The sequence below is a fragment of the Cetorhinus maximus genome, chromosome 18 (assembly GCF_964194155.1).
Source record: "Cetorhinus maximus chromosome 18, sCetMax3.hap1.1, whole genome shotgun sequence".
NCBI classification, from domain to species: Eukaryota; Metazoa; Chordata; class Chondrichthyes; order Lamniformes; family Cetorhinidae; genus Cetorhinus; species Cetorhinus maximus.
Window position 1 is genome coordinate 87303942 of NC_135896.1, and position 26053 is coordinate 87329994.

At 41.4% G+C, this 26053-nt stretch overlaps 1 protein-coding gene across 8 annotated transcripts in view; it reads right to left on the bottom strand.

Annotated features, from left to right (window-relative positions):
• Positions 1-26053, bottom strand: part of sipa1l1 (signal-induced proliferation-associated 1 like 1) — a 366264-nt gene that overhangs the window by 69763 nt on the left and 270448 nt on the right. For all 8 annotated transcript variants that reach the window (XR_013579509.1, XM_078563125.1, XM_078563127.1 and 5 more), the window contains 3 exons: positions 19481-19755; positions 11913-12185; positions 4459-4608 (listed from right to left, as the gene is read on the bottom strand). Coding sequence is in view for 7 of the 8 variants with exons in the window: in XM_078563125.1 (XP_078419251.1) it covers positions 4459-4608; positions 11913-12185; positions 19481-19755 (698 nt within the window). In the remaining variant the exon portion in view is untranslated. The remainder of the gene's footprint in view (positions 1-4458; positions 4609-11912; positions 12186-19480; positions 19756-26053) is intronic.

Consider the following 26053-nt stretch of genomic DNA (forward strand, 5'->3'; position numbering starts at 1 on the left):
CTCTTCCTATCTGCATTCATGATTCTTCTGGTGCCCTACGTCATGTCAACAATTTCCAGTTTCCTGGCCCTAACTGCCTCTTCTTTACTATGAACGTCTAATCCCTCTACACCTCCATCGCCACCAGGATGGTCTGAGGGCTCTCCACTTCTTCCTTGAACAGAGGCCCGAACATTCCCCATCCGCCACCACTTTCCTCTGCCTGGCTGAACTTGTTCTCTCATTGAACAATTTCTCCTTTGTCTCACTTCCCCCAAATGAAAGGTGTGGCCATGGGTAGCTGCATGGACCCTAGTTATGCCTGTCTTTTTGTGGGGCATGTGGAACACTCCTTGTTCCAGTCTTTAACACTACCATAAACACTCACTTTGTATTGTGTCCATGACATTTTTGTCAAATCTCTCCTGAGCTCCTATCTATCCCTGACCTACTATTTTGCTCCATCCCCTCTCTTCCACAGTATAAAATCCAAGACATTTCTACCTCTCTTCAGCTCTAAAGAGGAGCCATATGGATTTGAAACATTAGCCCTGTTTCTCTCTCCATAGCCGCTGCCAGGCCTGCTGAGTTTTTCCAGTATTTTCAGTTTTTATTTTACTTTGAAACTGAAATTTGGCTCATTTCTTCTTCTTGTGCTCAAGTTCTCTGCCTGAAGGCAGGTCCAGCCCACAGCGCAACACCCTCCACCACAGATAGGGCAAGGAGGTAGGCCCCAAATCCACCCCAGCCATAATGGGGATTGAATCCCATGCTGTTGGCACCAATTTGATCCACATCCAGCCAACTAATCTCCCCCAAGAAGCCCAAATTGCAGTGGTGACATACACTTTCATGTTGTAACCTGGAGCTATGGATAGTGATGGTGGAGGCTCCAATTTTTTTCCATCGTGTGGCTGACCAGGAACCTCTCCCGTTCTTACCAACTGCCATGTTGGAAGGATTTACAAGTTGATAATCAACCATTTTGGCTGCGTTATGAATGCATCTTCCTCGGCCATCAAGTCCTGGAGAAGTTCTTGGACCCATAGCTTCTCTCGCTCAGAGGCAGGGGCACTACCCATTGTGCCTTAAGATTCCCTTGGCTTATTTAATCACTGTACATCAGTGGCCATGGCAATGAATGGTGAAGATTCATACTATTGTAGTGACATGTGGTGCATTAGAAAGTCATTTTTTTCCTCTGAGATTTAGGTAAAGCTCTGTCCTATATGGAAACATCTGAGTTGACTTGGGATGGCTGACACTGTGTTCTTACAGGGGAAACATACATGGAAATCCCAAAGGAGAGTGGTCTAATTTAATAGTCTCAATAATTAAATAAAGCACGAACATTAGATTATTACAAACATCAGACCAATTTTGCTAGTAGTTAATGGCAGTTACCAACAGAATATCAGGCAGCTTTAACAGATAACCAACTATGCTGTAATCTTCACATTAATTTTAAATGATAGTTACAGTCAAATTAGGTCAATGTTTAATTTCATGAACTGTGATTAGTGGTTATAGAAACACAAGCGCTGCTTGATGGGTCTGTTTTCCCTTGTAAAGTAAGAAAAATTCACTATGGAAATATGACCAGCATAGCCATCACAAGTTGTATGTTGCCTGCTATTAAAAGATTATATTAAATTTCACCCTTTTCAAGTTCTTTTTAAAGAGTAGGGGAATGGGACATGTGAGAGAGAGAGAGAGAGAGAGAGAGTGCAAGAGAATACTTAGATTGGAAAGTTGCACATGTCACACCAATAGTTAAGAAAAGAGAGAAGAAAACCAAGGAATTCTAAACCAGTTAGCCTAACATCTGTTGTAAGAAAATTCTAGAGTCTATAATTAAGGTTAGGATGATTGAACGTCTTGAAAATTTTCAGCTGATCAGAGTGCACAAGCATGGATTTGTAAAGGGTAGGTCATGCTAAGAACCTGACTGGATATTTTGAAGAGTAGTGACTAAAGTAGTGAACAGCTGAAATCCTATGGATGTTGTTTATATCAAATGCTTTCTGGAAATCCATTAAGTCCCTCATAAGGGCTGTTTAGCTAAAATTGAAGCTCATGGAATTGAAGGCAAATTATTGACCTGGTTGGGGGATTGAGTCCTGCTGCTCAGTCAGAGTACGGGTAATGGGCAGGTACTCTAACTAACAGAAGATGACTTATGATGCCCCACAAGAGATCTGTGTTGGTGTCCCAACTATTCAATGTTTTATTAACAACTTAGATGATGGAATAGAAAGCCAATAAGCTTAACATCTATCACAGGAAAAATGTTAGAAGCTATTATTAAAGATGTTATAGCAGGGCACTTGGAAAAAATCAGGGTAATCAGACAGAGTCAACATGGTTTTGAGAGGGAGAAATCATCTTTAATCAATTTATTGGAGTTCTTTGAAGAGGTAACATATGCTATAGATAAAAAGGAACCTGTGGATGTACTGTATTTAGATTTCCAAAAGGAATTTGATAAGGTGCCACATCAAAGGTTATTGCGCAAAATAAAACGTCATGGTGTAGGGAATAACATATTGGCATGGATAGAAGACTGGCTAGCTAACAGGAAGCAGAGGGTGGGCATAAATGGGTCTTTTTCTGGTTGCAAAATCTAACGAGTGGTGTGCCACAAGGATCAGTGCTGGGGACTCAACTATTACAATTTATATAAATGACTTAGCTGAAGGGACCTAAGGTATGGTTGCTAAATTTGCTGATGGCACAAAGATAGGTAGGATAGTAAGTTATGAAGAGGACATAAGGCAGCTACAAAGGAACATAGATAGGTTACGTGAGTAGGCAAAGACCTGGTAAATGGAGTGTAATGTGGGAAAGTGGGAAATTGTCCATTTTGGCTGTAAAAATTTTTTAAAAATCATATTATCTAAATTGTGAGAATTGCACAGCTCTGAGATGCAGGGGGATCTGGGTATCCTAGTGCATCAATTGCAAAAGGCTAGTGTGCAGGTATGGCAAGTAATTAGGAAAGCTAATAGAATGTTATCATTTATTGCGAGCAGAATTGAATATAGAAGTATGGAGGTATGTTTCAGTTATATAGGGCATTGATGTGACCACATCTGGAGTACTGTGTACAGTATTGGTCTCCTTATTTAAGGAAGGATGTAAATGCGTTGAAAGCAGTTCAGTGACGGTTTACCAGATTAATACCTGGAATGGGAGGGTTGTCTTATAAGGAAAGGTTGGACAGGCTAGGCCTGCTCCGGTGGAGTTTAGAAGGGTAAAGGGTGACTTGATTGAAACATGTAAGATCCTGAGGGGTCTTGACAGGGTTGATGTGGAGAGGGTGTTTCCTCTTGTAGAAGAATCTAGTACTAGAGGTCACTGTTTAAAAATAAGTGGTTACCTATTTAGGACAGAGATGAGGAGAATTTTTTCCTCAGAGGATTGAGAGCCTTTGGAACTCTCTTCCTGAAAAGGCAGTGGAAGCAAAATCTTTGAACCTTTTTAACACAGAGGTAGATAGGTTCTTGACAAACAAGGGGGTGAAAGGTTATCAGGGGGTAGGCAGGAATGTGGAGTTGAGGTTACATTCAGATCAGCCATAATCTTATTGAATGGGGGAGCAGGTCCAAAGGGTTGAGATGCCTACTCATGCTCTCAATTCATATCTTTCTATCTATGTTCACATACCCAAGTTTGTCGATGGCATTGTAAGCAGTGTAGATGGGAGCAAAAAATTTCAAAGAGACATTAATAGATTAACTGAATGGGTAACATTGTGGAAAATGGATTTCAATACAGACAAATGTGGGGTGTTTCATCTGGACCTAATTAGGGTCGATCAGGGTACTTCCTAAATAGTGAAAAGCTAGAAGCAGTAGAGGATCCAGGTGCAGGTGGAGCACAAGAGCAAGGGAAAGGGTGGTTTCAGAGAAGAGTGAGGGGTGTGTGGGGGCTGTGAGAATAAGGCAGAGAAAAAGGAAAGAAAAATCGTAAACGAGCAAGAAGGACAAAGAGAAAATATGCCTGGGCACAAAGGCCTCTGATACTTGTCCAGCACAAAACAACTTAATTTTGAGTTCTGTGGTGCTTGATATCAATTGGCTTATCGAATGGTCAGTGGATAATTATGTGGATTAAAAATTAGAAGCATTGAGTTGTTTGGAGAGCTCTATAATGTTAATGCTTTAACCATTTTTATAACACAGCCTGTACAAGCTACGACCTTGAAGAAGCCTTCAGCATGTAAAGATATTGCTGGTATCTGGTGCAAGAGGCACGTGGCTTCTTTCTGCCTCGTTTCATTCTAATTTCAGAGCCTGCAATTAACAGGAAATGAATACCTGTTAACAGATGCCTGTGACATCAGCCTCTCGTTCAGTTTGCTCAGCAGGGCACAGACAGTTCAATTTGTACAAGCTGAACACAGCTCTTTATCATGCCCCGGGGGTGAGCTTTAACCAAATGGTTCGAACTACAGCAAGCAAATCGGCTGGAACTTACCCATCAGGGATGGACTTCTGCCTTCGATGGGTGCCACCACCAGATCCCGCATCACTGGAGGAAGACAGATTGCTGGGCGAATTGCGGCTGTGCTGGTTTCTGCCAACCGATGACACGGAGACATAAGAACTGTCCACTGCAGAGAGCGACCTGCAGGAGTCAATAAATGTCACTACTATTTCCTTACTGTATTTAAATAACAGCAATGCTTTCCTTTCTCTCTGAGTGTTAATGCAGGATATTTTCAAAGTTATTTTTAAAGTTTTACTCAAGAAAAACTAAGGTTTTAGGACATATGTATGTGAAAAAAGTCACAATAACACAGCATCCTTGTGACTTTCAAGTGCTTTTTCTCACCATACTCTGAAGGTGATTCCAAACTGGTGCATGGTACACTGGGTGTGGCTGCTCTCTGGCACCTCATGCCCAGTTGTGAATGTTGGCAGAATATCTGATTACAGGTGGCATCACAGCCAAGTCTGATCCTGTCCTCAACAAATGTATGCATGCGCAGGCAATTCCAGCTGAAGTCTGATTTAATGATGACCAGCTCACAATGTATTCTTTGATGTGATGTGGGTGTCACTGGCAAGGCCAGCATTTGTTGATCATCCCTAATTGCCCTTGAACTAAGTGGCTTGCAAGGCATTTCAGAGGGCAGTTAAGAGTCAAACACATTGCTGTGGGTCTGGAGTCACATGTTGGCCAGGCCAGGTAAGGATGGCAGATTTCCTTCCCCAAAAGGACATTAGTGAACTAGATGGGTTTTTACGACAATCAATGATAGTTTCATGGTCACCATTACTGAGACCATGATTTCAGATTCCAGATTTTATTAATTGGATTTAAATTCCACCAGCTGCCGTGGTGGGATTTGAACTCGTGTCCCCACAGGGTTAGCTTGTGTAACTGGATTGCTAGTCCAGTGATGTTACCACTACACCGCCACCACCACCTCCCCCAAGCTAACGGCTGCTGAGAACAATTGCAGTGAGATCAGCCAACTTGGCACATTGAGTTTGGGACCCTTCTGTTCTGCATTGTTATTTATCCACAGGAGTTGTGTTCAATCTGATCAGCAGCATTGATAAAGGTAAAGAGCCCAAAAAATTGACCTTTTCAACAAAATCTAAATTAAATAAATCTAACTGCACTAGACACCAAGTTTAAATATATCTGAAGAATCTGAGTCTTATACATTCTCATATACTTAATTGATTGCACAGCATTCAATAATATTCACAATTCCTCAGGAGATACTGAAGCAGTCTATGCTCGCGTGCACAAGACCTGGACAATATTGAGGCTTGGGCTGATAAGTGGCAAGTATCATCCATGCCACACAAATGCCAAGCAATGACCATCTCCAACAAGAGAGCCTCTAACCATCTACCCCTTGACATTTAATGGCATTGCCATCACTGAAACCCCACTGTAACATCCTGAAGTTTACCATTGACCAGAAACTGAACTAAACCAGCCATATAAATATTGTGGCTACAAGACCAAGCCAGAGGCTAGGATTTGTGGTCAGTAACCCAATTCCTGTTTTCCTAAAGACTGTCCACAATCTACAAGGTCAGGAATGTGATGGAGTACTCGCCACTTGGCTGGATGAATGCAGTTCCAGTAACACTCATGGAGCTTGACACCATCTAGGGCAAAGCAGTCCTGCTTGACTGGTACTCCATGCACCACCTTAAAGATTCATTCCCTTCAGCATTGGTGTACTGTGGTGGCAATGTGCATTATCTACAAGATGCATTGTAGCAAAGTTCCTTTGACAGCATCTTCCAAATCTGTGACCTCTATCACCTTGAAGAAGAATGGCATCAGACACATGGAAGCACCACCACCTGCAAGTTCTTTGGTTGGGATTCACACCATCCTGCCTTGTAACTATATCACTATTCTTTTACTGGTATTGGGTTAAAATTTTGGAACTTCCTGTCGAACAGCAGTGTTTGCGTACCTGCACCACATACACTGCAGCAGTTCAAGAAGGCAGCTCATCACCACTTTCCCAAGGGCAATTGGCAATGGACAATAAATGCTGGTCTTGCCAAAGATGCTCACATCCTACAATAAAAATTTCCCAGCCTGACATCAGTATAATTTTGAACAGTTCTTAAAAATCTTCCTACCCCAATAGGTTAAGGGAGCCAGGCATCTCCCTCAGTCGAATGGCTTTGTTTTGTTTTGACCTCAGAAGCTGTGACATGGAAACAAAAATAATAAAGCTCCATGGGCATTGGGAGTAGCTTTGTTACTGTTGGCCAACCTTCAAATTAATTCAATAAGTATTTATTTTATTACTTAAACAGATTAGCTGGGAAATACACTGACTGGTGTGGAAATAACTTGGGAAGGTCTGAATTCCATTCGTACTAAGTTCATTGATGCCAGCTGGAGTATTAGTGATGTTTTAATTGGCTTTAGCATCGCACATTAGCGATGGGGACCTGAGTTCCCAATTTCAAATCGTTACCTAGTGACTGTTGATGGGAAAGACATTTAGGTGAGGGTTGGATTGGGACCCTCACCCTCCCAGCCTCCTTCCATAATTTGACCCCCAAGTTTGGCTCACAAACTACGCTAGATGAGGCACTATTCATTGCATGGGTCCTAGCAACAATCATTCTCCAGCATATCAACAACATCAGGTAAAAGAGAGAGAAAAACCACATTGGATCGAACCTTTCTTCATTCATTCAAGGAATGTGAGCTTCACTGGATAGACCAGCATTTATTGCCCACCTCTCATTGCCCTTGAGGAGTTGATGGTGAGCTGCATTCTTGAACTGCTGATGTCCATGTCGTATAAGTACTCCCACAGTGCTGTTAGGGAGGAGTTCCAAGATTTTGACCCAGTGACAGTGAAGGAATGATGATAAGTTCCAAGTTAGGACAGTGTGTGGCTTGGAGGTGAACTTGCAGGTGATGGTGTTCCCATACATTTGCTGCCCTTGTTCTTCCAGGTGGTAGAGGTTGCGGGTTTGGAAAGTGCTTTGGAAGAAGCCTTGGTGAGTTGCTGCAGTGCATCTTGTAGATGGTACACACTGCTGCCACGGTGGTGGAGGGAGTGAATGTTTAAGGTGATAAATGGGGTACCAATCAAGTGGGCTGCTGTGTCCTGGATGGTGTCAAGCCTCCTGAATGTTGTTGGAGCTGCACTCATCCAGGCAAGTGGAGAGTATTCCATCGCACTAATGACTTGTGCCTTGTTGATGGTGGACAGGCTTTGGGGAGTCAGGAGGTGAGTTACTTGCTGTAGAATTCCCAGCCTCTGATCTGCTTACGTACAGTATTTATATGGCTGGTCCAGATCAATTTGTGGTCAATGGTAACCCCAGGAAGTGTTGATAGTGGGGGAGAAATTATGAAACATAATTAAAATCAAGAGAGACTTTTTAAATTACATTATGGAGAGAACCATCAAAACAAGTCCCCAACATCTCTGCTGGATTATCCTTATTGTATTTTCTGTGTTGTCACTGAAACTACCCTAATGCCTTAAAACTGCAGATGGCTTCTATTAAACTGTGAAACACTGCAGTAGTCCTCTAGGCTTTTGACCCTAAAAATCATATAGGTCAAGACATTAAAAAGCTCAAAAAATGGTGTCCTCTCACAATAAAAATCTTCATTGGACTTCAACATTCCATGCTGGTTAACTAATGGAAAGTGTAGCAGATGATCAAAGTTTTAGACAATCCATAGCAAACAAGAGAAAATTTTATTTATTGAGGATGTTCATTCATATCCACTAAAACTGTTGCCATGACCATTGTGTGGGAAGTTTTTTTTTTAAAAAACCCAACAACAGCACTTCCAAATTAGGACAAATAGTTCTGAGTTGGAACAAAGCCTGTAAAGAAATATATTTGTATGGATTAAAACAAAAATAGGCTTCTATTTTGATGCGGTTAAAATGTGCATGCTTTGAACTAAATAACCTTGAGGCCCATCTTACTGAAATTGCTGAATATTGTTTTGCAAATGAAGATCACTAAACATAGTAAGTTCCAGCAAGTTGTGACTAACATCTACATCAAAATATCAGTTTTTAAAAATAATTTATCTTGCACACATTTCACTTCTCAGGCACTCCAATTTTAATATCCATTTTGCTGTTTTTCATACTTTTTCACTTGCTTCAATATGATTATTCCTGAACTTCAATAACCTCACAGATTATACACCCATTTTCAGCATTTACGTCCTGATTTCAAGATACAGAAATAATGAAAAAAACAATTATTTGAGTGCTCCTTGGAATACTTCTGATCTGTTTTTCTGATCCAATGCCAATGGTGCAGGCCAACCAATTTTATGACCTCAATTTTGAAGTATTTTATGCTGCTTTTAGCTTTGCCCAACAGCCCAGTCCGTAAGCTCAACTTCTAAAATGAAATGGAGCTGTACAAAACCGGAAGGTTGCAGTTACAATCTCCAGTCTGTTCTGAATTAGCTGATCTCGGCCAGGGGAGTAGTAGTGGTTGGAGGGACTACCAAAGTCCTCAGTGTTCATGGGTTAGTTTTAGGGAACAGTAAAATCAGCCAGAGTGCCTGCTCCCGTGTGCTCTACACAGTGGGACTTGTTAGACTGTGTATGTATATGGATGTTGGGCGAGAAGAATATTGTGCTTAGCTTTGATGATCCTTTGTACAATAGTCTCATCACTCACTCTCTCCACTCATTGGAACAGATCTTTTGGCTGAGCTACTGGATGGAGCCTGGGGCGCCATAACTCAGCATGAGATTGGAGACTTTGGTGTTCCACATTGCCATGGTGCTATCCAGTTCTTACAGATTAAAGGTATTGACTGGGCGTCAAATCTGTGCTTTATCACTGACAATGTTCTTTCTAAAAACACTGGAATTTTAAATTTCTGAAACCCTTCTGTCGTGGTTCAGCACTTGAAAAGAGATGGATTTCTGGGAGAAGAGCCAAAAAACCATCCCAACTCAACCATGCATTAAGCTCCTTACTGCAAGTCACTTTCATTCACATTTAGACATCTGCATTTCCCCTGCAGATTACAATGCCACATGGGGCTAGAAAATAGATGTAAAGAAAAATAAAAGCTTTTGAAGCTAATCTTGCAATGAATCTCAACAAATTCATTGAAGGACAATTACCCAGCACTGGCCATAGAAGATCTTAGCAGTTCAACGAGGTTAGTTTAAAACTTGAGGGGTGAAAAATATACACACTGCAAGGTGTGGTACCGAACCAGTAATAACGTGAAAGTTCAATTAAATTTTGTTTCATAAGCAAACAAATATTTTTAAGTCAACGAAGCATGTCATTGCAGCTCACACAGTTACATTGTGTGGTTACACTGGGCAATTATTTCTGTCTGCTATTTCATAAGTTTTGGTGAAGCCTTGGTTAACAAAAGTAGCCACCTTCAATAACTCAAAAAGTAGGTAAATCTGTGCTGGCTGATGGTGTGTTACAGTTCACTCCGGGAGTCCAAGTTGCTGTGGCAATGTGCACCTTTACATGCATGTTGTAGCCTGGAGCTATGGATAGTAATGGCAGAGGCTTCAACTTTCTTTTCATTGCATGGATGACGAGGAATCTCTCCCCTGCTCTTACCCCCCCGCCATTGGCATGCATTGGAAGGATTTACAGGTTGATACTCAGCCTGCTTGGCTGCATTACGAATGCGACTAGGGTGGGTCTTGAACCTGGAACATCTGGCTCAGAGACAGGGGATGCACCCACCATCCCAGATGGCCTCATAAATAATGTGCTAACAGTTGACTTAATTTCTGAGTAATCTTCATAGATTCATCCTACTCCAATCCTCCTCTCCTGCAGCCCATGCTTGATTGTGATTTTGTAGGTGCCAGTCAGCTTCCAAGGACCTTGGCCAAGTGGACATTCTTCATGTGTGTGCCTAACTCTTGAAACAGTATTCAGGACCCAGGAACCTGGTAATATTTTTATTTTTCTCTCTTACCAAGGGACGCTGCTTTGGCTGAAGTCAGACCAACTAAAATTGAACCAGTTATCATCTGGCCTGGAGTTCTGATGAAAGGTCTTCAACCTGAAACATTAACTCAGTTTCTCTCCCCACAGTTGCTGCCTGACTCGCTGAGTATTTCCAGCATTTTCTATTTTTATATCATCTGGGCTTCTGCCTCAGTTCCAAGGCTGAATGCCTTCTAGGCTAAAGGAGGAACTCTGATAAAATCTTAATTTAAAATAAAACTCTATTTTCTTCCCACTGTCCTATTGTTTTAGTTTGCTTTCTGTGCATTGTGTAGCTGGGGAAGATTACAAGTAATCTCTGGTGTTATTCCAGGCTTAGACACCAGGAGGCAAACTTGCACAAGAACAAAACAAAAATAGAAACAGTTGGAAATGCACAGCAGGTCAGCCAACATCCTGGGAGAAACAGGTTAATGTTGCAAGCCACAATCCTGCTGTCATTTGAAATGTTAAGCTGTCTGTTTTCTCCATACATCTTCACTGACCTGTTGCACAGTTCTAGCATTTTCCGTTTTTGTTTCAGATTTCCAGCATTTAGTTTTATTTTTGCCCTCTTTCCTTGCTTAAGAACAAGGTGAAGAATTGACGAAGTATTCCAAAGTTACACAGTAACCCTTACTGGTGGGACAGATTGGGGCAAACACTACACTCAAGCATCCATCAGCATCAACTAAGAGAACCATAAGGATATGGCTTGATTACCCTTGTTGGGTTCTGTACTAACACACCTTTGAATAAGAACTCTGTGAGGATAACGAGTGAGATTAGCTGCAATGCACGGAGAAGATTGTGGTCTTTAACCTAAATGCACAACCCAGTGCGCTTAGCACCATCAACCACCCTCAATATTACAGCAGTCATAGTGGGAGCAATGTGTCTTTTTTTTTCATCCTCTATTACTACAAGCTACTTTTTGTTTATTCCCATGAAACTATAGAAACAACACACCTTTCACAGTCTCAGAACCCTTTTAGGCCTTGTATAATCTTTGTGAATCAGTACTGCACCATCCCAAAGGTCAGTGTATCCTTCATGAGGTGGAGCCCAGAACTGCAGTAAGACTCCAGTGAAAATGGTTTATGATTTTTTTTTTTAAATAGCTGGATGATTTTCATATTTGAGTAGACACAAGATGACAATTTTAGGTGCCCATCAAGATTCCATCTAAGCTGTGTATCTGTGCAGCAACCCGAAAGGCCCCGTGCAGGCTACAGACAAGTCAGCCCTTTTAAATTACCGTGCGTGCATGGCTGCGCAAAAAAAAAATTGAAAGGGGTCTTGCACTTCAATAAATTGCTTGCGAACTCAAAAGATAAAGTACTGGTAATGTTGGTGCATCATTACGCATTGCTGGAATTCTAGTGGAAATACTGAATGCTGAACTGAAGACAGTTGTTGCATGCAAAAAAAAAAAATGCTGTACTTAGAGGAAGGAAAAAAAACACAAACCTCTTTGTATCCAATGGTCGCCCATCACTGGAAGCACTGCGTGGTATAACAGAGCTACGCTCTTGTGGCTGAGCTCTGCTACCAGGTGCGGATATCATCTTGTTGACAGACTGGTTTTGTGCCTGAGACTGGGTTTGAATGGTACTGTGAGATGGTGGAATTCCCCGCTGCCACTTATTGCTATTTCTGAATGGCAATTTGAACTCGTATGGAATCCCTTCATTGTTTACTTTGTATTCCATTACGGGCATGCGGTACATCTCGGAACAACCCCTGAAAGCAAAATAAAATGAAAGATTACTGATGAAGTACTGCAAGATCAATCACTGACAGATAATAATGGTGGTAATCAGCTTAAACAACAAAACATCATTCCATCTCCTGACAATGGATGGGTGGTTATAAACTACCATTGACAAAAAGAATGAATACTGAAACTCCCCAACTATTTGTTCAGCTGCCTCTGATCCTTTCCCCTTGCCCACTAAGCTAAATCTCACCCGATGTTCTGTACCCAGCCTAGTCTGGAACCAGTCAGTCTTTAAATTCTCCAGTTTCTCTTGCCTACCCTCTCAAAGCCCATCTTGCCTATGAGACCTAGCTCTTGCTCCCAAGAGCACATTCCAACTAAACTCCTGACCATCCAACTTCCTTTTTCAAAAAAATCCATCCTACCATTTGATCTCCTAGCTCCCTTTCCCCTCCAACACCCTTAAATATGCTGTCACAAATTCATGACCATCTCTTACTCAACTCCACTTGGAACTCCTACGAACAGGATTCTGCTCTCTCCCATGGCCAGAACAAAAATCAAACTATATTTTCTGTGACAGTGACCATGATGCATTATCCCTCCTCGACTTGTCCGAAACCTGGAACAATGTTCATCACATGATCCTCCTCCAATTTTCTCCTCTACGTTCCACTGAGGCTGCAATTGCATGGTTCTACTCTTACTTATCTTGTGAATCACCAAAGCATCCCTAACAATCATATTCCATTCCCAAAACACATCACCAGCTCCAGAATCCAATGAGGATTCATCCTTGGCCCTTCCTTTTACTTATCTACATGCCTCATCTTTTTGGTGATAAGGCCATTTGAAGACGACACTGCTTTTTCACCAACTCTCTTGCTCTCTCTATTGCCTCAGTGCTGTCACAGTTGGCTTGTCCAATTTTCCTCTATGGATGAGCTGCAATTTTCTCCAGCTAACCACTGGGACGAATAAAGCCATTGCTTTCAGTCCCCATCATCAACACCATCATCTCCAGGACATTGCCTCAGGCTGAGGCACAACCTTAGCAGCCTGTTTGAACTGGCGCTCAGTCTTGCACTATAAAAAAGTTATTTCTGTATTATATATTTTTTTCATAGAATTTTTTAGTCTATGACAAACTATTAAAAATGTGGTTTGGTAGGCCAAAGTCATTAGAAGCTTTCTGTAATAGAAATTATCTCTCGACAGCATTATCTGGGTTTCATGCAAGTTTCCTGCTGCTGCTTCTTGTAGCTACTCCTACACCAGGAGATCTGCTGTCATGGTATGCCACACGCATCTGTCTTACAAAATGCAAATTTGGTACTTTTGGTAATATTTAAACTGTTTCTTAGTCCTAATCAGTAACCTTTTTAAACCGTTTACTGACTCTTTACACGGAGTGTATCCATCCCGATGGAGTACATATATGCACTGTAGATCATCTGCAACCACTCTGTGGTGTCCATCATCCAACTACACATAGGTCAAGTTTCCAATTGACTGTTATTTCTAAGCCACTGAAAATCATTTTTCCTGTACACAAAGAGGTGTAGTGCGCATTTATCAAGTCCTTGCTACGACAGACAGTGGGTGTCAGTGCTCTTTGAAAAGGATAGCAAGGATCTCCTGCTATTGTGCCTTTGATCTGGTACGTCTGACACTTTTGGATCCAGTGGCCTGGTAACGAGGCAACATATTTTACATACCATAGGCTGTTTTTTTTTTCAGTCCACTCAGTTCATTTTCCACATCATAGAGGAGAATGAGAACTCCGTAGGGATAGATACGCTCCATGTAAAGAATTAGTAAACTTATCAAAAAGGTTATTGAAGAAGACCAAGGAGCAGTTTAAATATTGCTATGAGTACAAAATTTGCATTTTGCTTCCGGGTATATATAATTCTTCATCTTGCAGTACAAAATGGATTCTGAAATCAAACTGTCGTAATGTTGTAAACTGCAGCAATTCAATCATTAAACATTGCCACCAGGCAGTAAAGTTGTTTTCGTACAGAAAATTCATTCATAAAATAACGGTTTAATGGGCATAATTAGCTATGCCATCAATTCATCTGTTATTTGCATCACATTGTAATTTAATTGAATGTGTAGGACAGGTGAAAGAGAAACAATTTGGTTTTTTGCCGACATAAAATCAGACCATTCTGCCGCCACAAATTACAACACGGGATGGTTCAGCACATGTGAAAAAGTAGGTTGAAAATGTGCTAGGACACCTCGAAAACAGCTGAAATGTACATGGATGCACCATCTGAGAGGTTCACAACGACCTGTTGCTCAACCTCAGTTTATATTTAGAATCACAGCCAGTGATTACCTCAAGCTTTAATCAATTCCTGGTTGCCTAATCCACCAGAGAGCCCCATACGTAGGGATTTGTAAATAGTTGAGCACAATTTAAAACTCGTATCTGCAGGGCAACAATTACTGATCCCCGGCGGAGATTTGGATTTGATAAATATGTTTGTATTTTTAAAATTAGCAGCACAAGCAAATTACAACCGAAGGATAAATTCTGAATTCCTAACAACAGGGAAAATAGCAGCAAATATTAACTAAAATATAGAAAACTATTTAAAAAATTGATTCCAGATTAGTACTTAATGATGGTTGATACAGTGCATCAAGTGCCACACTGGAACGAAGGTGGGTCTGAGTTGATTAAACACACACAAGCGGCAGTATTTTGCGTGGAAGCTGCAGTGTCCCATAGCTACATTCTTAGATACAGGAGAATAAAGCAGCTTTTCTCTAGACGGAAAATAGCACATAACTAATGTGATTAACGATTAAATTATTTAGCAGTGAACTCTGTCATAGGAAATGTGCTTTTTTTCTTCCTATTTGTGATGCTGGCTTCCACAATTTGCCTTTGGTTTCTGCAAATTATATCCATGAGTGATGTACCAAAGAGCAGAGGTCAGTGACGTGCCTTCGCAAAATGCATACTTCTGACTCCCAGGCACCATTACCAATGTAAGGAATATTTTCAAAATAATCAGAATATTTTCAGGAGAAGTAAACTGCCCTATTCACCCATAAGGATGATGCTCTTTTTAATTGATTATCTGTCCTATGTTGCATTGTCGATTTGAGAGTCTCCTTGAATGATTCAGTGCTCTATCTGGATTTCAAAGTTAACATCAAATCTTGTTGAAATTATTAATTTGCCTCCACCATAAGCTTACACATTTAAAACTCCAATTGAGGGCACAGTGCTCGAGTACATTTCGAGTACACTGGGACATAACCACAGGGCAATAGCCAAGTGCTATAATCAGCTTCAAGTGCCTTGTTTCTCATTGTTAGCATTCTCTCTCAAACAATCCCTCGATATCAAGGATAACTTGCTTCCGGTCTTGGATCGATAGGTTCCGAGATGGCTGATCAGTCCAATGTGCAATCTGCAGACTCTATTACATACGGTGCAGGTGGTGCTTGGAGGGTCAAGAGCCTCCTCTTGATGAAGGCAGACATAGACAACGAAATTCATCATTGCCTCCGACGTGTTAGCTCAGCCTTCGGCCGACCGGGGAAGAAAGTATTTGAAGGCCAGGACCTCAAACCCGTGACTAAGGTCAGGGTTTACCGGACAGCAGTGCTCCCACGCTCCTGTACGCTTCGGAGACTTGACCAACCTACAGCAGGCACCTCAAAGCACCACCAGTGGTGCCTGCGCAAGATCCATCGAATCCAGTATTATCATTAAGGAACAAGAAAGGCCAACAGTTATTTTTGAATGAGGTAGTCCTGTAAAGCCATCGAACCATTGAGAGGGTGCACAGGGGAAACAAGGAAAAGTGGATTTTTCACAGCTTTAATCCTTTAAAACATTGAATAATCCCACACGGCAGCTGCCTCTTTTTATGCCAACTCTTCCTCTCATTCTGGTAAGGTATCAATAAGAAAAAATTCTCTATCTCCCCTCTCGTCTGATTTGTGTGCATGATTCACAGTGAATATTTTTGCAAGACTAATTTATATTGCTTCCTTCGTTGAAGGAATGGAACAAATTTAGAAGGAAAATTGCTGCTAATTAAGGCTAACTAGTCCCGACGGCCTATCATCATTACGGTACAGAACATCGATCTTTATTTCTTCAAGGCAGGTCCAGAGGAGGTGATGTGTAGAAAACTTTGTTCAAGGAACAAAGAAGGCTGTATTTCTTCAATCAAGTTCATTGAGGGGAAGTGAAAAAGAATGGCAACCCAAAGTGGCATTTTTCAGCAGGATGGAAAACCATCCATCTGTGAGCTACAACACAGCTCATGCATCTTTGGCTGAACTGCAAGTCTTGGCTTGCAGCCATCTTAAAGCAGAAGTAGGGGATTATTCCACAAGACTGCCTTGGAAGTATTCTCAAAGGCAAAATGATTCAAGATTAGTTGCTAGTGTGAGTGAAGTTCCTGCTGAACGAGTCTCAACCTTGAGAGTTCATCGGTTTTGCATGAAAGCAACAATGGGTAAGCTGTCCTGCACTTTGTGTTAGGTGGGCCCCCAATCCTAGCCTCAAAGGGGACAAACAGATGACTTTGCACAAGATCATGAAAACACCACATTAATTTATGAGAACTGCTCTATCATCTCATACAAGATAGGGGCAGTGTCGCAGAAAACTGTGTTCTCTTTCTCTTCTCCAAATTCACCATTCAAAATTAAGGAGGTGGTGGCGTAGTGGTATTGTTACAGGACTAGTAATCCAGAGACCCAGGGTAATGCTCTGGGGACCTGGGTTCAAATCCCACCATAGCAGATGGTGGAATTTGAATTCAATAAAAATCTGGAATTATAAGTCTAATGCTGACCATTAAACCATTTTCCATGAAACGATTGTCATAAAAACCCATCTGGTTCACTAATGTCCTTTAGGAAAGGACATCTGCCGTCCTTAACTGTCCAGGCCCACAGCAATGTGGTTGACTCTAAAACGGGCAACAGTTATTTTTGAATGAGGTAGTCCTGTAAAGCTATCGAACCATTGAGAGGGTGAGCGGGGATAACTAGCCAGTGATGCCCACACCCCATGAACGAATAAAAAAAATTAGCTGTTTTCCATGGGAGGAATTTTAATAGAATAGAGCTATGACCAGCTTTAAGAGACAATGCATGGATTAAATAACACTCAATTTACCATTCAATTTACTTCATAAATCACAATCTTACAACAGTGGTTATGACTACCAACCTCATGGTTTAATTCAGATTGGTGCAATCCACGCATTTGCGCTCAGTCAACAGCAGTTAAAATCTTAGGTGTAACTTTACTCAGAACCATACACATTCAGAGCTATATAGCCCATTAAAGAGCTATTAATTAGCTCCCTTCCCATGCTCTTTTCCAATGACCTGCAATATTTCCACTTCAGGTTCTTTTCCAAATATCTTTTTAAAGTTACTACTGAATCTGCTTCCACCACCCTTTCCAGCAGTGCAATCCAGGTCATAAATCACTGCACCAAATAAATTCTCATATCACCTCTGGTTCTTTTGCCAATGATCTTAAATCTCTACCCTCTGGTTACCAACCCTCTGACTAGTGGAAACAATTTCTCCTTATTTACACATCAAAATCCCTCATAATTTTGAGCACCTCTTCCTTTAACTTCTCTGCTCTAGGGAAAGCAGTCCCAGTTTTCTTTAATCTCTCCACTTCAACTGAAGTTCCTGATCCCTGGCACCATGCTAGCAAATCTTCACTGCACCCTCGTCAAGGCCTTGACGTCTTTCATAATGTGTTGTGCTTAGTTGAGGCCTAACTAGTGATTTATAGAAGTCTGGCATAGCTTCCTTTCTTTCGTATTCTATGCCTCTATTCATAAACCCAATGATTCCACGTTTCTTTTTAAAAAACTGAAAAAAAAAAGTACCTTCAAAAATTTGTGTATGTAAACATCCAGGTTTGCTCGTGAACCCCCTTTGCAGCTTTTTTACTATTTTGCTTATATAAGGGCAATGTATGTTTCATTTTGACATGAGTTGATCGCAAATCTCCACAAATGCCCGGTTTTATCAGCTAGTAAAGCATTTGCTGTTTGAGCCAGGTAATTTTAAGGCCATTAATGCAACACAAGAATACATAGTGTGTCTTCCCTGAAAGGAGGAAGAGGAAAATTGAGGGATCGCCACCTACTCAGCTGGAGTGATCCCAATGAAATATTGAAATGAATTACTACAAATATGGCTGTTGACGTTAGATTATGCCAACATCTCACGGCTCCCACCATTTCTGAATTAACAAAAAAACGTTCCTTTGGCAAGCTGATTGCGCCGCCGACAATCTGAAGGTTACCCCTGTCAAAACAGTGGATCTACGGAAGACGGATTTAAGCATTTTCCGGTTTCAGACATTACACCACCCCCTGGAAGTTTCCCCTCCAAGCCACTCGCCACCCGACTTGGAAGAATATTGCCATTCCTTCACTGTTGCTGGGTCAAGAGTGATTAGGGATGGGCAATAAATGCCAGCTTCGCCAGCAACGTCCACTTCCCATGAAATAATAAAAAAAAACATAGCTTTGCAGTTTAGAAAGCAACATAGAAGCCGCTCAACCGGAGAAGATATTCTGATCAGTCAACTTTCACGCATATACAGGTTGTTCTATTGACATGGTTAACCTTCCACCTTTGAATTATTTGGCAAGATTCTCAACGGTTAAGTTAAGTCACGTCAAAGAGAAGTACCGCAGATTGTGAACAAATACAGGCTGATCTAATGCCTACAAAAGATTGCAAAAATGTGCATCGATATCTGAAACACAAATAGTCTAAAGATAGACCACACAAAAGTTTTGAACAGCAGCAATTTCAAAGAAGCTTGTAAAGGTTTCTTATCAAGTCATATACCACAACAGCCATTAGCTTGGAATGTAAACTATATATAAAAAATTGAGCCAAAAAATTACCACTGCCAATATTAGCAAATAAATGCACAACAGTTTGTATAATATTCATGTATGCTGTTTGAAATAAATAAGTTCGTCCTTACATTAAAATAGTATACAGGGAGGGCCATATGAACAGGTTTACCATTTGTCCTCTATTACTGCCAATAATTGCAGTAATGTCTAGACCATGTTTTTTTTTTGTTTCCTTGATTTCGTTTGCTTCCAGAACTGTTAGTTATAAAATTTAAAGTTGACTATTTGACGCTAATCCAAGAAGATAGATTAACCAGTAGTGTGAATTAGTGGCTTCTGATCAGCTGGGTCTGTACAGCTTTGGTAGTAGAGAGGGGGCAGTGAGCTGAATTTAAAGAGAGCAGCAGGGCTGGGGTCAGGAAACATACCTGCGAGGAGTGCTATCTTCATGGGGTGGAATGATGATCACTTTAACCGTTACAGATGTTCGCAGCAGATCAATCATTTGTTCATGGGTCAGAGTTGCCACAGCAACTTTACAGATCTCCACCAGTCGGCTACCTTGTCGGAGTCCAGCTTGCCATGCGTAGCCATAGGGTTCAACATCTGCTACAATGCCTTCATAGTTAACGTGGAAACCAAGCTGGCCTAGGCCATTTCTCCTTAACGTCATCTCAACGGTCTCGCACCCCTTTGTGGTCACCTGAAAAGGATGCAGACAACATGACATAATTCTGGGGAATGCAACTTTTATATAGAATGTAACATATAAATAAAAATAGCTATAGTCTCTATTGTTAACAGCTTACAAATGTTTTACACAGCTGCAAAACAGTTAGGAGTGATGAGTGAAAGCACAATTGAACAGACTGGTATTTAAAGAAAAAGGGCAGAAGTAGCAAGGTGCAAAGATTTAGGGAGAAAGTTTCAGAGGGTAGGGTCAAGGTAGCTGGAAGTACTGCCAGTGGCAGTGAATCAAAAAGGTCAGAACAGAGGAACTAAACAGTATCTGGAGGTGTTTACTGAAGTAAGGAGGAGCAAGGCCATGGAGGGATTTCTAAACAAGGACTTCGAATTTGATATAATGGGAAGCAAGGAGGCGGTACAATATTGTACACCAGCATTGAAGTTCAGTCAACTCACTCAAAAGTTCATAGACAACCATTTCTCACTATAATGGAATTGCATGGCACATATTTCCTCCTGTACAATCCATCTAATGCCATTTCTTGGTTCATGTGTGAACCAAGGCAATCTGTGCCTAATGTGAAGCAGGCAATCTGTTATTACACACTCAAACATTATAAAAAGAGCATGACTGCCTTGATAGCAGTTATGAAAACCAGAATAGCCTTTGGCAGCTTCAATCTTTAAAGTAGTGCTTTGGATTCAGTGTAAACTAGTCAGATCAACAAGAATGACAATTTATTTTGTCTTTAGCTCTTCAAGGTAGAAAAATGTCCTAAAGCCCTCTAAAGAGGCATAAACTGGACAAAACTCCACGAAGCCAAAGAAGGAAATATTAGGCAGGATAACTAAAAGCTTAAGGTTAAAGAGAGTTCATTTTAAAGAAGGGCTTAAAACGAGGCGAGGCGGATTGAGAGGCTGAAGAGTTTAATGAAGAGAATGTCAGAGCTTACAGCTAAGGCAGGGTTACCTGCTGCAGGGATTTTGAGTTGCACAAAGGCCAGAGTTGGAGGAATGCAGGGTTCTTAGGGTGTTATAGGGCTAGAGGAGATTACAGGAAATGACAATATGAAAGGATTCAAAAGCACAAGGTTTTTAAACTCAAAGCATTATTGGATTGGGAGCCAATGCATGTTAGTAATGGTTAGGGTGATGGGGGAGTGGGACTTAATGCAGATTAGGAATTTACAGCAGAGCTCTGGAGCAGCTATGGGGTGCAGGCTGGAAGCCAGTGAGGAGAACTTTGACATAGTTGAGTTGGGAGTTGACAAAGTCATGGATGAGAATTTTGGCAACTAACAGGCTGAGACAGGTAATGGGAGGCAGAAGTAGGCTAAAGCTAGATAAAGTATGATAAAGCTCGAATTGGAAACTCCACTTGAGAGTTTCTGAATAGACTGCTTCAACCTGAGACAATAGCTGAGGAGTACTAGGAGCATTGGCAAATTTAGTGGCTCCAACTTGTATTCTGCCACTTTGACATCAAAGTTCAGTGTTCGATGAGCTGGGTTGATTGGTAGCTTGCAGTGACTGGGCATATTGAACAGAGTCCATTAAAGCTTCTAGGTTATCTTCACCTTCATCCTTAACTATCCAATGCTATTCATGGAATCTTTAAGTTGCTCTTTTTTCTTATCTATAACATTTACACACATCTATTGAATTTCATCTGTCATTGTTCCATCTACTTGTATATTTTGCCCAACTCATTTTGCATTCCCCAAGCAGTTTCCTCAGATTTAACTAACACGTTTGATGTTCTGCAAATTTGACTAGTATGTACCAAACTTCCAAATACATCATTTATCAATTGAAACCGTTGGTGACCCAAAACAGATTCCTGGGGCGTGTGTCAGCACTTACCTTTCTCCTGATATAAATTTTCTAACAAGCAGGTGCAGAACTATAGAATGGTTACGTCACAGGAGGAGGCCATTCAGCCCACCAAGTCCCATCAGCTCTCTGCAACTCAGCTAGTCAAACTCCCCCACTGTTTCACTGTATACTCTGCAAATTTCCTCTCTTCAGCTGCTCACCCAATCCCCTTTTGAAAGCCACAATTGAATCTGCCTCCACATCACGCTCAAGCAGTGCATTCCAGATCCTAATCACTGCGTAAAGACTATCAAATGTTACCTTTGGCTCTTCTGCCAATTATGTTATATCAGTGTCCTCCGGTTCTTGACCCCACTACCAAAGGGACCAGTGTCTCCCTATCGACGCTGTCTTGACCCGTCATGATTTTGAACACCTCTATCAAATCTCCCCTCAACCTTCTCTTCTCTAAAGAGAACAACCCCAACTTCTAATCTGTCCTCAGAACTGAATCCCTCATTGGTGGAACTATTCTCATAAATCTTTTCTGTACCCTCTCTAAAGGCTTCACATCCTTCCTAAAGTACGGTGCCCAGATTTGAACACAATACTCCAGTTGAGGCCGAATTAGTGTTTTATAAAAGCTCATCATAAATTCCTTGTTTTTGTACCCTATGCCTCTATTTATAAAGCCCAGAATCCTGTATGCCCTACCACCATCAGTAATTTGTGCACATTTATCCCCAGGTCTGTCAGCTTCTGCACTCCCTTTAGAATTGTACCCTTTAGTTTACATTGCCTCTCCTCATTCTTCCTACCAAAATTTGTCACTTCACACTTCTCTGCATTAGATTTCATCTGCCTATATCACCAGCCTGTCTATCACTCCCCTCCTCATGGTTCATAATACTTCCAAGTTTTCTGTCATCTACAAATTTTGAAATTGTGTTCTATACACACAAGTCTTTAATACGAAAAGCAGTGGTCCTAGTGCTTAGGGAACACCACTGTATACCTTCCTCCAGTCCAAAAAACAACCACTCAACAATGCGCTCTGTTTCCTATCATTTAATCAGCTTCATACCCATGCCACCACTATCCCTTTTACTCCAGAGGCCTCAACTTGGCTGATAAGTCTATTTTATCAAACACCTTTTGGAAGTCCATTAACACCACATCAACCACATTACCCTCATCAACCCTCTTTGTTACCTCATCAAAAAGCTCAATTAAGCTAGTTAAACATGGACTTGCCTTTAACAAATCCATTCTGGCTTTTAGTTAATCCACATTTGTCCATGTGACTGTTAATTTTGTTCCGGATTATCGTTTGTAAAAGTGAGGTTAAGCAGACTGGCCTATAGTTGCTGGCTTTATTCTTGCATCCTTTTTTGTTTCCTATCCTTCAGCAAATTTATTCCGTACACCCATGCATTATCCTGAAACTCCACAGCTTTCAACGCTTATGTAGTAACCTTTGGTGTGGAACTATGTGAAATGTACCATATTGTTGGGTTTTCCAAGTCCACCTGAGATGCAGGTTTCTCAAAAAAGACAAGGAGTTTGGTCAGATAACATCTTACGCTTCTAAATCCATGTTAGCTGCTGTCAGCTGTGTTTTCTAGAGGTTGTCCTCAAGGTTAATCCTGATAATTTATTCAATTATTGATGCAAGGTTAATATTTCTGTAGCTGGCCGAGTTGGCTTTGTTTCCCTTTTATGAAAACGGGTGGCAATTTAGCACAAAGTACTTCAGGAAAGTAGGTCCAGGGGACACAGATGGAAATAAAAGAACGTTATTACTGGCATTAGAAATCATTGCTTAAATAATGTTAAATGTTTGCAATAATCCATCAAACAAAAGTACGAAAAGTATGAGCCGCAATGGGTCAATTTTTACCCCTGCACTATTTATGCTTTTACTATAGTAAAAACATTAATGAATTGGCCTTTCATTTGCTTTGTTCTCAGAACAGTAAAGTATTGTGAGGCTTCTTTCCAAAATGAGAAGCACTGCATTAATGCAAGGAATTGTTTGAAGTATAGATACAATTTAATAAAAAAATAAAATAACTACTTGTTCTGGGCTGCACAATTGCCACTAAAAACTATCAATGGGTTCTCAAGCCATGGGTTAAATAACCAAACTGGCAAACAGATCTCTACCTGGTAAAAAAAAAGATGGGAGATGCAAGTAGGGAGACCAACTGTAAGCACTGCAAATATGAGTTTATGAAAAACAATGATTCACCAAAACAAAACAGTACTTTGAGGCATTTAACTTCTTATCTGGAGTGATGCCACAATTGATGTTCAACTGTACATGAATTAATATTTTCCTGTTGCAACACAAAACACATAATTAACACTAGCTTGATCTCCAGATAGGAAGCGTCACCCAACCAACCATTAAACAATTAATAAAAACACGGCACCTAAATAGCTATAGAACAGGTATTTTGTTTGGTGTTGGAGATGAAGCATGCTATATAATCACTGATTGCTTGGGCACAGATTTATATGCTGGGTGCCACACAGACAGTATGTTGGATCATTTTCTGTAAACGTGCAGATTTTTAAACAGTAGCTGGGGATATATTAGCCAATACCCAACAGCCGGTGTGGTCAACACAATACATGGTTAACCCATATCCCTTCATCAGGTTGCAGGCAGCAAGGTAAATGATTGCTCTGTTCAGCCAGCACTGCCCACGCTGTCCACCAGCATCAACAGGAAGCCCAATATATGTGTCTACAGCAGTTATGGGCAACCTAGGCTAGTGAGTGGGCTTCATGAGTGGCCCTCCTTCATCTCAGTGAGCCACAAAATTGAAATCCCGCATGTGCACTAACTGTGACCCCATGAATAGGAATTTGTGGGGCGTGTCGATTGAAGCAGCACTTTGATTGTATGCACATGGAGCGCCTGGCCTTCAGTCAATGCTGTGTGCAATCAACACGCACCTCACTTCACGTGCCCTTACTTCGCATGTGTTTGACTTTAGCAATGCTAATAGGAAAAAAAAAACTATGCAGAAGAAAACCAGCAGAACCTGGCAACCCCATGGGTGGGCAACAGTCAACAAAGTGTCTCACAGGTCGCACTCAGAACCCTGAAGGGCTGCATGCGGCCCGTGGGCCGCAGGTTGCCCACCACTGGTCTACAGCTCTCTTAAAGGGGAGATGCATTGGATGGCTGCAAGAAATGGTGGGAATGAAAATCAATTCTGTGCTCTGGTACTTTGAACAATGGTTGAACATATGGATGTGCATGCACTAAGGCTTTCAACCAAAGCACTGGAGGTCTTGGTGAAAGAAGTGGAAAGGAGGAACGGTCCTACATCCACACTGGGACAAGAAGCCCTCCGCACACATGGTCAGAAGGAAGAAATAGTGGTAGTGGTCAATAAGAGGAATGTTGCTCCAAGTACATGGATGCAGCGCAGGAAGAAATTTAACAACCTCACATGAGTTGTTACAGTCAGTGAGTTCATCTTAACAGGGCTTAGCCTAACAACTAGCCTCCACACGACACCACCATCTACCAACAATATCAATTAGTATTCAACCCCAGGTTTCCTATGTCTTCCCTTACCTTCACACACTTGGCAATGCTGCAAGCTTCATGCCCTCAACTTGGACACATTGGCAGCTATTCAGCCATGACAGCCACATCACCCAAAACATATTGCAGGACACCATCGACACATTGGCCTCTTTCTTGCAGTAGAGGGTGGCATGTAACAGCAGGCAGTAGCGAAGGACAGGAAGAGAATCAACACACTGGCATACTTTAAGCCAAGTACACCTGCATGCTTTAAGCCCATCATGCAGGGAGACAGTATTGCTATCAAGAAAAGGGGCACTGAGGCTATGGCCAGTGGTGAGGCTGAAATGATCAATGATGAATCAGTATACTTAATCTTCCTTCTCTCATTCCTTTACTGCTTCATCCTACAATCTCTTCTGACTGATAATTTGCTCAGTGGGTAAGCGCACACTTCTCACTTTCTCCTCACCACGATTCTGTCCATGCTCCTTTTCCATTTCAGATACCCAAGAACTGGAACCTGCCCAGGGACACTGTCACTCAATCTCACAGTCACCAGCTCAGATACTAACACTGAATGTATTTCAGAGGCTAAGATCGAAGGGGTATCCGAATGTGGGGAGATACCTGGCACAAGTGTGCAGGAGTCATTGTGTGTGTGTGTGTGTGTGTGTGTGTGTGTGTGTGTGGGGAGGGAGAGAAGGGTAGTGCAAGTCTCTGCTTGCCAGAAAACAAGGTCACACACTAGTCCTGCTCTGAAGGACGAGATCAGAATTTTGAGGTGCCAAACTACAGGAGAAGTTCTGAACTAGAATCATATTTGACTTGAAATGTTAACTTTTTTTCCTCTCTCCACAGATGCTGCCAGATCTGCTGAGCATTTCCTGCATTTTGTTTTTATTACAGAAGGTGGCTGATGGGTGTACATGACCAAATGCTTGGTGCACTG